This window comes from Salarias fasciatus, chromosome 19 (genome assembly GCF_902148845.1).
Source record: "Salarias fasciatus chromosome 19, fSalaFa1.1, whole genome shotgun sequence".
NCBI classification, from domain to species: domain Eukaryota; kingdom Metazoa; phylum Chordata; class Actinopteri; order Blenniiformes; family Blenniidae; genus Salarias; species Salarias fasciatus.
Window position 1 is genome coordinate 12649442 of NC_043763.1, and position 12043 is coordinate 12661484.

At 40.1% G+C, this 12043-nt stretch overlaps 1 protein-coding gene across 2 annotated transcripts; it reads right to left on the reverse strand.

The window, feature by feature from the left end:
* Positions 1–3085: 3085 nt before the first annotated feature.
* Positions 3086–9455, reverse strand: LOC115406884 (receptor expression-enhancing protein 6). Of its 2 annotated transcripts, none has more exons than XM_030117148.1 (6): positions 9408–9455; positions 9159–9291; positions 5919–6012; positions 4580–4718; positions 3925–4093; positions 3086–3732 (listed from the first exon to the last, which is right to left on the reverse strand). In XM_030117148.1, exons 2-6 carry the CDS (start codon positions 9271–9273, stop codon positions 3695–3697), a joined length of 555 nt encoding a protein of 184 aa, XP_029973008.1. In that variant the 5' UTR covers positions 9274–9291; positions 9408–9455; the 3' UTR covers positions 3086–3694. The 2 variants fall into 2 exon arrangements, with proteins under 2 accessions (XP_029973008.1, XP_029973009.1); XM_030117149.1 differs by having other exon boundaries at positions 3903–4093.
* Positions 9456–12043: the final 2588 nt, after the last annotated feature.

The window sequence follows — 12043 nt, forward strand, 5'->3', positions numbered from 1 at the left end:
ACTTGATTTTCCTTCAGTACATACACTTCCGAGTGTATGTCAGGCAAAAATAATATTTTTTACATATCATCTGAGGAAAAAAAACGTGCTATGAAAGATTGAGCTGTGGAGATCAAATATAAAAAAAAAGAAATGGGTTGTCAATAAGTGGATATAGAAATCGGCAATATATTAACTCAAAGTGATGCCCAAAAAATACAGTTTTTTTTAAGTAGGCAGAAACTGATAGTCCATAAGAAAGAAATCTCATAAAAGTAACTTGACAGAAAAAAAAGAAGATTGAGGATCATACTGACAGCCAGGTGTGCTGTGGCCAGCGGATATCCCCAGGGTGATGGCAGATTTGGGTTATCCCTGTCTTCATTTCCCCTGAAGCCAAAGGACCACGATTAACACATATTAGCCTATATAATTAAATGTAAAGCAAAAATTGGATTCCTTTGCAGGTACGTATTTAACTCGTGGTTTATTGTAGTATTGATGAGCTCATATTTTCAGTGTGGAATCTCCACCAGAATTACTGTTAAAATAAATCAGAGCTGCTGTGTGGAATCCAGGATCAGCACCACGGACAGCGACCACGTGTAGTTTCAGCACCGTGGAGAGAGCCACGAACACGTGAATGTTACGTACGCGGCATATGGCCTTCGTGATACACAATAAAGCAAAACAGCATGCAAGCAGATGACAAGATGAATGACGTGATGACAGATAAAGGTCGATAACACGAAAAGCATCGCTTCCGATCATAATGGAATCACGCATGGATTCTGATTTAATTGCCAGAACGGATCAGAAAATGTCATCCACTTTGGTTAATACCACAATCACACGTGAATAAGCCTCTCCCTGGTGCTAATGTAGGCCCCTGGCCAAGTCAGACCAAGCCTTGCTGTGTGAGCTGTGCTGTCTGTACGTGACGGTCTCACTGTATGACTCACCAACTCTCCGCTCGCACAGCCGCAGGTTTGTCCCCCTCTACCGGCGAGCGGCGGAACTGCAGGGGATGTTAAACATGCAAGTGAAGACTCCTTCCATAGATGGGAGATGAGGAGGGGGAGATAATAAAGAGTCGTGCAGGAGGAATACACGCGGATGAAGGACAAATCCACACAAAAGAATAAAACATGTTACAATTTGGAGAACAGTATCAAGGCAAAGAATGAATATTCAACCAATATATAAAAAAGGCAACATTTGATTTTTTTTTCCAATCAATCATATCCTTTCCTTTATTTCATATGCTTATTAGTAGAATTATTATTGATGTTATTTCTTCTGAAGGGTTTTTTTTTTATGAGGATTATCTGGTGTTCAATGCCCTGATATTAAAAAAGGGAGACAAAAGAATCGGCAAAATTGTTCTGCATACTATAATTACAGTACAGACACGAGTCCTGTTGAAGAGGGAGCACTGACTCAACTTAAGTACTCAGTAAATACCAAAGTTCAAGGCAGGCTACAATATTTATAGGCACAGTTCTGTCTAATGCTTCTGTTCTTTGCCCTTTAAAAAAAACTTCTTTAAAGTAAGATAATGGAGGCAGAATGTCTTTGCTGCGTCATCAGTGTTACCTGGTTCACTTTCAGTTATGTCTCCACATATCAGTAGTACTGCAGTCAGTATTCTTCTTATCCCGCTCTGTCAGCTTAAGTATTTTACATTGTGGGGGGGGGGGGGGGGGGGGGGGGGGGTTGTGTCTGTTTTTCACTGAAGTCACCTGAAATATATAAAAGGGAAAGGTCTTTTCTGTATGTTATCAGTCTTGATGATAGGAAAGCACAAAATTATTCAAAGAATATCTTGTAAAAGACTGAATCTTGTCCTTTTTTTTAATTTTTTTTAGAAAAACGTGTCAAAAGTTAAAAGGGTCAATTAAAAACACTGGAAATAATCAAGTAAAAGACAAAATCACATACAGCACATGCTTATCAGCTTACAAAAATAAGAAAAACAAACAAAATAACTAAGAAAAACAACCAAATATGTACATGGAAGCAGTAATTTTGTTTTGTTCTGAGGTCAATTCAATGCTTTTAGAAACCCACTGGATCAGAATTAATCTCTTGGAAATCACAAATGTTTGAAATATGTATATATTTTAGAGTCTGAGTGATCTGTTGGTGCTGCATGAAGACTGGGACTTCACTGTCCCCAGGACTCTTTATTCTTGATTACATAAAGCGAAGGATGGCTGAGTGATATTCCGTATGTAGTGGACACATTTTGTACCTGCTTCAGCTCTGGCCCCACACTCAATTTAAGACTTTGGCTCAAAACCTCGCCGCGCCACACTGCAATAATTGGTTTCTGGGCCCCATTTCTGTTAAATCAATAACCTGTCGGCTGTCAGTGGCCCGGGGCGTACATAACAAACGCCTGGCAGACACATCTTCACAGCAGCAGTCGTTTCCAGATGGGTGCCTTCCTCTCACGGCGGCGATATGTAGCCATCCCGCCGACCCCGTCCACCATTTCCCATGCATTACATCCAGCGCACAGACACAAAAGGCCTCCCATTCAGAGCCCTTCAAGCGTGACGGCAGCGCCAAACACAAATTAATGCGTGGGTGGTTAGGCTGTCTGAATGCTGGTAAATGTACTTGATGGTGACCGGTCAAAAGATCAAGTGGATGGGAGGGATAAAAGAGACACGGTGCGACGACGACGCTCACATTGTCCTGGTAGCAAACCACGACCAAAACACACTGCTTCTCATGCCTGAAAATATGGATATTAATACGTAGATTTAATTAAAAAATAACCCATATATAAAACATAATTGAATTAAATATAAAAGTCACAGCAACACAATCAAGCGTGTTTTAGTTACTGCTGATAATGTGCAACACCATAAAGAAAAAGTTGTGAAATGAACTAGCACCAGAAATCCAGTTTAAACAACTCACCTTTCCAATACCTAAAAATATATTCCCTCAGTCACTGGTGCATGAGCGTTGTAATCTGGACAAAATTAAATCCAACTCAGACTGTGAGAGGTTCTTGGGAAAAGGGCTCAAAAAGAAACCAGAAAGAAATCAGAGTTGGAAGCCAGACACAGAAACAGTAGTTCTCCACTTCAACTGGGTTCAAGAATCACTTTATTTTTCATGAGTATAAGATTATAAATTATTTAAGACATTAAAAGACAAAAAATCTGTCCAGTTATTGTTAAACACAGAGTAAACGGTGACTCAAACAGAGGCTAAAGTCTGGCTGGTCAATGGTAGAATAAGGCTAGTAAGAGAAAAGACACCAATGACGGCTCCAGTTCGATCAGGTCCAGTTTCTGATAATCAATGTGAGAAAATATGATCAATGAATCCATTTTAAGGCAAGCTGTTTTAATGACTCTGTTATTAACCTCAGGAATCTGTCACACAGGCTCAATGGGCAGTTTATTTTGACGTTGATAAGGTCACAGAGAGTAAGGTCACACAAAAAAGTCACAGTTTCACAGATTGTCTTGGCAGTACCGACGGCTGTGAGCTGGCTTCACCTCATTAAATGATGGAGGAGGGGGGGCCAGTCAACACCATTTATCAAGGCAGGGGGCGGGAAAACCAAAGGCAAACAACACACACACACACACACACACACACACACACACACACACACACACACACACACACACACACACACACACACACAGCCTTACTCAGTCACTCATACACGGCAGGATTTCCATGTTTCTCACTGGGCCTTGTCATGGTTGAGAGCTCGGTTAACAGCTGAGGGGAAAAAAAGAGAAGTACCAAATTTTAATTTGACGCAACATAAAGCGAGATAAAGAATATTACTGTATTTTGAAGAAGTAATTAGAGAGTGTTATTCTGTGGTGAGATGAGTGTAACTGCGTGGCCGCCATGCATAAAGTATATGAATATGGCTCTATACTTGCATGTACACAGTGGGTATCTCACCCTCCTTTGTGACGGTGTCAGTTATGTTCTTGGCCTTGGTGCTCAGATCGCTGACCATGCTGTCCATTGTGGCCTGGTGTTTCAGGAAAAACGGCCGGATCGCCTTCTTGTACAAGATCTCAGAGCCGTTCCACGACACCGGAGCCATACACCAAATCAGGAAGACACACTGCGGAGAGAACAACCTTCAGGATCTGGCTTGCTGTGCTGATGTACGACTTAAAATCATGTCTGAACTAAGTGACGGAGATGTATCTGTCCGAGCTTCACCCTGCATCTTAACACTGTACAGTATGTATCCATACTTATGAATCTTTATGGTCTTTGCTGATCATTTTTGGAAACATTCCTGAAAAGGGGAAAAAACTTTCTACAAAGAAAACTATTTATAAACAAAGACATTATTTTAATGACTTCATATGTAAAACAGCTCAGATCCACTTTCGGAACGACTACAGACTTCTACATGGGGTGCATTTTTAGTTTGCTGTTACATTACATGTCCACCAGAGGGCAATGTTTGCAAGATCTACAGAAACCAACCATCAGCACCCTGAACAGCTTCTGGTTGAAGAGTTACACCACCATCAGTCCAGATGTCAGAACAAACACTTGAATAACTAAACCACCTGACAAGCCAAAGAAATCTTCCTACCTTGCTGGCATAGTAAAATGGGAACCAAAAGAGGAAGATGTCAGAGAAGAATTCAACAACACTGAAGAGGCCGTAAACCACCCAGTAGGTGAGCCACTGTGTGTCGTCCTCCTTCACGTTGCTCTCAATGGCCTTGATGCTGCAGAGAGCACCGGACATGTTGAGCACACAATACACACAGCACAGGAAAGACAGAAATTCATCGATTTACAGAAATGGAACAGTGGGCTGAGTTTTTCACCTCTCTTAAAAAAAAAGACTCTTTAAAAAGAAAAGAGAGAGAGAATCAGTTCTACTTTCATAACTTTAATACTGATTTATGCACCAAACTGTGTTCAAACTATAATGAGGGAACAGAACTGAGTACGAGTTGTTGATATGTGGTTGTGGAGGTTAGATGTTTGTGTAGCTTGACTCAGTTGGCATGGCAGTGTGTGGTTGAAACTGTGAGCCCACGTGATCATGGCTTACAGAATAGTTTCTGAGTGATTTAGGTTGACATATTCAGCAACCATGCCCACAAAAGGAGTTCAGTTCTGAAAACTGGAGTGTTTCTCTGGCCATCAATTTCTCAGTGACTCTATGATCTGGATTTTATAATGTAAAGCTGCAGAAGAGACTTCTTTTTTTGGAAAATGAGAAATTGAATTTTGAAGTACTGGATAAAAATTGGAACTCTGTCTCGGCTTCAATATGGTGAGAGAATAAAGTGAAAGGAGGTTTGTGAGCCTGATGTCAAGATACAGAAACAAAATCCTGACATACATGGACAGAACAGAAGAATTTTGATAGGTGAAATACTTGAGAGAAGAGTAGATCGAATGATGAGCGGTGCAAAAGAAAGAAATACTGTGAAGGTTAGATTAGTTAAGGCTTAGAGTCTTGTAAATGGAGACACTGCCTTCAGATAGAACAACCTTTAACTGTGTATAGGAACGATATGCTCAAAGGCAACTGTAATGGCATTACAGAAATACACGTCACTTGCTGAAATGCATGCTTAGAATTAATCTGACATGCCTATTTGTATGTTTGAGGGTAAAAATTATGCTGCAAGATAAGCTGCTGCAGTACAGATTGAAAAACTGACCTTTTCCCCTAAACCCATTATGAGGAATCATAGAAGGAAAAGCTCATAAATGACACTGGGTTAATCATTAACAGTAACTGCATTCCAATAATAGGTGTCTCTTGCAGAGCTCTGATACGATCTGAAATTATGACTTCCAAAAGGCTGTTGGCTGAAATTGATTTTATGAAAGGCCAAAAAATAGGAATGATTAATGAGATATCAACTGTTTGGGTGATATCAACTTTCTAAGCCAGACTTTATACTTACGAGAAATATGCTGGGTAAACAAAACCAATCAGGTTGCAGAGCAGTGAGGCCCCATATCCAAAGAGAAGGTAGAGTCCCAGAAGACAGAGAAAGCCTGCAGAGGGAGAGAGGTGAGAGGTGAGGGTGGGGCGAGGTTATCCAGCTACTTTACAAACACTTCTAATGTCAAGGCAAATGAATTTGTTGTCAGAGTTTGTCTGAAAGCAGGATGTCAGGAAGGCACGGTAGCAGGATTAGGAGGAGCACTACCACAAGTCAAACACGACATTACAAAGCCACTGAGTGAAGAGGGCTGCAGTCTGACACAGCTCAAAGGTCACACAGTCATGACGAACTGTAGTCTAGCTCATGTATGTGAGAGATGGCTCAAATGCCACTGTGTATCTGTAAAAAAAACTGTATGTACTGTGCAGAGCAAGAATCAAGAAAGACATTCGTTTCTCACTATATTAGAAATTCTATACAATTGTGACCTCTGTAATTAACACTTTACTAAAAGTACACCCATCGTGTGAAAAAGCAAAGCTACATCAGCCAAAGGATTAAAATCACACACCCAAAACAATACTTAATAACCAAACTAAAAAAATGTGTCACTGAAACAGTTTCATAAAAAGTTTCTTAAAGTTAAGTTTTTGGAAATTGGTTAATCAACATGTGGGTGGAAGTGTTTTCTGCACACTACAACAGCAACAGAATTTTGGCTGCGCTGCTTAGTGTAATCCCACAGAGCCTTTAACAACCTGCTGCTCGGTTCACAGCAAGATGCTGACGTAACACTCAACTATCGTTGTCATTAGTGAGAAACTTCTCTTGTAAAATTAGAATGTCTTCATCTTCCATGTTCATCCAGATAGAAATAACAATGTTAAAGATTTCCCTATATAGTGTCATATCATTGAAATGTAAGAAAAGCTTGATTCATTCAACTTTCACTGACTTCAGACATGACACATCCACAGAACCAGAAGCAACACATGCCTCGGACTGTCTTGTAGCGACTGCCAGCTTTCTGTATCTCATTTGTTTGTCAAATATCCTCATGCCTCTGTTTACCCAGTCTTCATTGACTAAAGACCCCACCCCAACTAAAGACCTCACCAGACACAGCCGGTGGCTACATAAGAGTGCCTGAGTTTACAGAGCTAAAAGCTTTTGTAGTAGTAAAAAAAAAATCACAAAGTGAAGAGGAACTCCAGAAGGAGAATGCATACACTGACATTTTGACTGTTAAATGGATGTAAGAAAACAGAAGTAGTTATGCAGTCATGTAATTACTCAGTTCTGCTTCACTTGAAAACATCAAAGCAACACATTGTTGTGTAAAGAGAGCGAAGAATTCAATCTGACTTGAAAAACATGAAGCTGACAAACAACTGCAACCACTGTACTAATCAGCTGGCTGCTAACACACACGAGATGAAGCCTTTCTCGTCCAGTCAGCACATCAGTCTTCACATTCAGAGTGCCATAACAGTCGGCATGAACTTGAGAAGCTTCTTAAAGCTTAACTGAAAACACTTGTATCGCTTTGTGTCCATAACTCCAACCCACAAGGAGAGAATCTGCTATAAGTATCTATAAACACACAGATTTGTTACAAGCTTAATATTTTACAAAAGAGTCAGACGAAAGACCTTCCAGGACACTTTCTTCCAGCAGAGCACAACATGTGCCGAGTCTGCCATTACTCTGAGCACAATGCAGGGCAAAGATCAAAAAATAGGATTTGCATAAAATCCGGGGCAGAAATTTTGCTTTGCATACCGTTTTGGTGATGGGTGTGGAAAAAATGGAAGTGCCTGAATGTAGAGAAACATGCATGACTGACACTTTATGACTTTGTAATGTGCTATTGATCCTGAAAGGGAAATTGTGCCTGAATTAATTTTTTTTTTTAATGACTCTGGCAAACCTTTTAATAGTAACTGTAATTTTAATGGTGCAAAAGAACTGAGTATTTGTGTCATGTTGACACCTACTCATGATGATCATCCATAATCCTGATGTATGAGTTGATATGAGCTGAGCTTTACCTCAGATGTCAGATGTAGAGCATTGAGATTCGAACCCTAATTTGAAGATCAAACCTCCAGGCCACCACTGCCACATCAATGTACTGATATATTGATTTTGGTTTGTAATTCCACTAAGTATTGTATCTACCAAAAAAATTATACACTGGATCCATACATCCAGTAATCACATTTCTCAAAATGCCACGTTGGAATGACTGAGGTACGTATAGATTCTGATGAAAAAGTAGTCGAAAAATCGAATTCTATAAAATACATTGTGAGTAGTGTTATTACTATTGATTTCCACAAGTGGATGCTTATAGATGCATTTGAAACTCGAACAATAATCAGTAAACTGTGATTTTTCTGAGTAGTTTCTGAGAAGTATTGTATTAGTTTCTGTTGGGAGTTGTGTGTGAAGCAAAATCCCACAAGTTTATAACATTTACAAAGTGCAACAGCTAAAAGTAGATTAAAATAAACATATTGCTCCAAAAATGTTAACGTACTGTGGTCTTGAAACTGGTGATTTGAAAGCATGGCAGTGTTCGACTGTGAAGACATCTGTTTGGCTCATTTTTGTGTAAAGTCAGTGGTTTTGAATGTAGGTCACAGAGTCTTTCATGTTTCCTGTCGCTGAGTGGCATCAGAGACAATAACACTTGCCTGGAGTGTTTGACCTTAATTGACATCTACTGTGCAAATTGACTGCACAACAGTGTCAAAAACCACCCCCTCAAAAAAAGGAAGCAAAGTGTAGGAGTTGCCAGCCTGCAGCTGAATTATCAGTCACCTTATAGTCTGCCTCCATCTTTGCATTGCACTGGGTATTTCAGGAGGTGATATAAATACCCCTGAGAGCAGCTGGTGGGCTGATGTGGCACATAAAGAAGCAGTTCAACCCAGGGAAACGTTTCAAAATAAGGGCGTGAGAATGATTATGCACCAAATCTAATCTTGCAATGTGCTCTGAACTTTGGTATCAGAGTTAATCTAGCCTAGAGAGGGGCAATAAAGTGATCTAGGATGTGGAACCGGAGTGAAAATGCCCATGCGGCGGTGTGGCTCGTTCCACTTTAATTACGAAACAAGCTAACGTCTGGTTGTCATTAGTGTGTGTGCCAACACTTTATAAAAATGCGCGAAACCGTCAGCGAAGCTCATAAGGGCGCCAGTGTATTACAATACATTTATTAAGAAGTAGTGAAATGTTTTTACATACCCAGGGCGAGGTATTCTCTCTTAACCCCCGTTTTCTCTTCCAACTTTGCCAACTGATCTGTCACAGAGTTCCTCTCATGGAGCACCGCCACGAACCGGTCCTTAAACTGACTCATTTTCGGGTCTCCTCCAGCCTGAAACCCAATCAGAATTAAACCCGCGTTACTTCCATCGACGCATAAAATATTTATCTATAATTCAGCATCTTTCTCTCACAGAGTTTATTTTAATAATTCAATGTAAAACTTACCGCTTGGTGGCCCGCAGCTGCTGCTGAGTCCAACTGGCTGGCACTCAGGGGGCGGAGCCTGGGGGTTCCCCGCTGGCCAATCACAGAGCTCCGCGAGGTGACCGCTGCTTTCCATTGAAACAACGGTTTTTTTCCCCGCTGCGGGCCGATGACGTAGGCACGCAGCTGGGAAGTGCACGAGTTACCAAGTGGGAAAATCCCATTTCCGAGTTTACAGAGCTCAAATGACAACAACGGAGTAGCAAGGCCAGGGAAGTAATAAAGGATTATTACTGCTGTATGAAAGAAAAAAAGGAAAAGGAAAGAATTCTTCACATTAGACAAATAAACATCAGCAATAATGAAATAAATTAAAAGAGTCAAAATGTCAAAGTGCTCTGAAAAGCAACAATGACGTTCAAATTAATTGACAAAGTAACAGTACAAGACGAATTAGGAGACAGAAACAGAATGACAAGTAGCACAGAACAAAAGAACACAACAAATACAACAGGTTGCACAGAGGGGTTCCCTGTTTCTCACATGATTAAATAGATAAGATAATCCTTTATTTGTGAGACTATTTAGACGTTTGAAATGTTGCAGAAGTAAATGAACTGCACTAAAAGAGTGGCAAAAGAATACAAACAGCAATAATAAAAACTAAAAACTAAAATAAATAACATAAAAACAAGATAACCATGGCAAAATTTTACAGTCTTGCATCATATTGTTGGCAGTGATTGGAAATATACCAGAGATTATGTTATTATCATACCAAAAAAAAAGAATAATTTCGTACTCTATCGATTTCTCTGTATTTGTGATGGACTGCCAATTTATTCAATGTGCCCTGCCTTTGCTGATTGTAAACTGATTTTGGCTTTGCAGCCCTGTGAACAAAGCGATTTAGAAGATGGGAGAATAGTTGGATGGAACATAACAACATCACCTGAATGCAGGGTTAACCAGTGTTATTTCAAACCCTGACAAAGGAGTGGTTATCTCAGTCCTTCCACTGCTCACATTAAAAAAGAGTGGGAAAAAGAAATTGGTACCCTTTTATGTGACAATGTCTGGCAACAAGCTTTATGCAAAATAAAGGATTCTTTCATCATTGCACATCATTGCCTGATCCAATATAAAATTGTACATAGACTACACTATTCAAGAGAGGGAAAAATCAGTGAATTTTATCCAGAAAGCTCTCCATTGTGTTTGAAATGCATGTCAAAATGTGATACTTTATTACACAGTTATGCATTATGCTTTAAATTGCAAGGATTTTGGAGAGATATCTTCAGTTACCTGTCAGTTGTTCTGAAAGTGAACATAACTATAATCTAATATTTTTTGGATCAGCATAGAAAACAAGTAGTCTTTGGTATGCTGAAGTTGAACTTTGTTTTATTTCAGATGGATTAATTACAGCAAAGACATTGATTCTCCAACTTTGGAAAGACAAGGACATTCCATCTTTAAAGATGTGGGTCACAGAACAGGTAAGCATGCTTCACTATATGAGAAACAATAAAACATGCTGGATCTGGTAACATGGTTGAATTTCTTAAAAAACTGGCAACCTCTAATTTCTATCCTTGCAGGCCGATAATGTGTGCAGTCACGGGGAGGGTGTGGGTGGGGGTTTCACTTCTATGTATTTTGCGACACTTTTTACAGTTTTCAATTTGATCAATTAGATCTTAAAATCTATTTTACACAGAGACAACAAAGTGAGGTGAAATCAGCCTCTATTACCATTTCCGGGTTAAAGTACAGAAATCAGACAAACGACCATTTCATCCTGCTGATAAACCAAGATGGTGTTTGTTATCTTTCCATCCATCCATGCATCTCTTTGAGCCATGACAGCTGGAGCCTCTAAAGCAACTTCAGGTAAACAGAGCAGATCCTGGATGGATCACCAGGGCAAACACAGGCAGACTCACAATTCACTTCAATTCAATTATCACAAATACCTTCATTCACACAAAGGGGCAATTTAGAGACATCAGTTAATCTCAAATGCATGTCTGTGGAGGAAAAACCTGCATACTTGGAGGGTGAACATGAAAAGGTTCCCATGCCCAAGACCTCTTCTTGCCATGAGGCAGGAGTCCCAACCACCTCATCCTTTTTTTTTTTTGTGTAATCACAATTACAGTTCCTCCATTGGCATTCAATAATTCAATGACAGTCACTGAAATCAGTTTCAAATTGAGACATTTGCCTGCTTTTATCCCCTTTCCACTATTTTCTTAAGTCAGACCCTACAAGTGAAGTTCTTTTTGAAGGGGAAGCTTGAAAAAGTTTGACACCTGCTGGTCATTTTTTGTAACTGTGTCAGTAGCCAACAAGATGCAGTTTCATGTCAGCAAGTTCCAAAATGTGCCAGTGTGACAGAAACATTGAACAGTGCAGAGAAGAGAGTTCAGGCAGGGTGAATCTTGTAGAGACTGGTGCCATGGATTTGGGGACAGCAGCACTCTCTTAAAACCAGGAGGATGAGCTGCGGGTGGCAGCCACGAAGATGCTGAGATTTTCACTGGGATTGCTCGGGATAGGGAGGATTTAGAACGAACAGATCAAAGGGACAGCTGAGGTTGAGCAGGTTAGAGGTAAACCTAGAAAGGCCGGGATGTGTTGGTTTGACATGT

What these genes read in the sequence shown, in the direction of transcription:
- LOC115406884 (XM_030117148.1), bottom strand. Translation starts at nt 9,273, where the DNA reads ATGAGTCAGTTTAAGGACCGGTTCGTGGCGGTGCTCCATGAGAGGAAC. An exon ending in CATTTTACTATGCCAGCAAG is followed by an intron (nt 4,094 to 4,579) that starts GTAGGAAGATTT and finishes TTCTCTCCGCAG; the next exon opens with TGTGTCTTCCTGATTTGGTG. An exon ending in TGACACCGTCACAAAGGAGG is followed by an intron (nt 3,733 to 3,924) that starts GTGAGATACCCA and finishes TTTTCCCCTCAG; the next exon opens with CTGTTAACCGAGCTCTCAAC.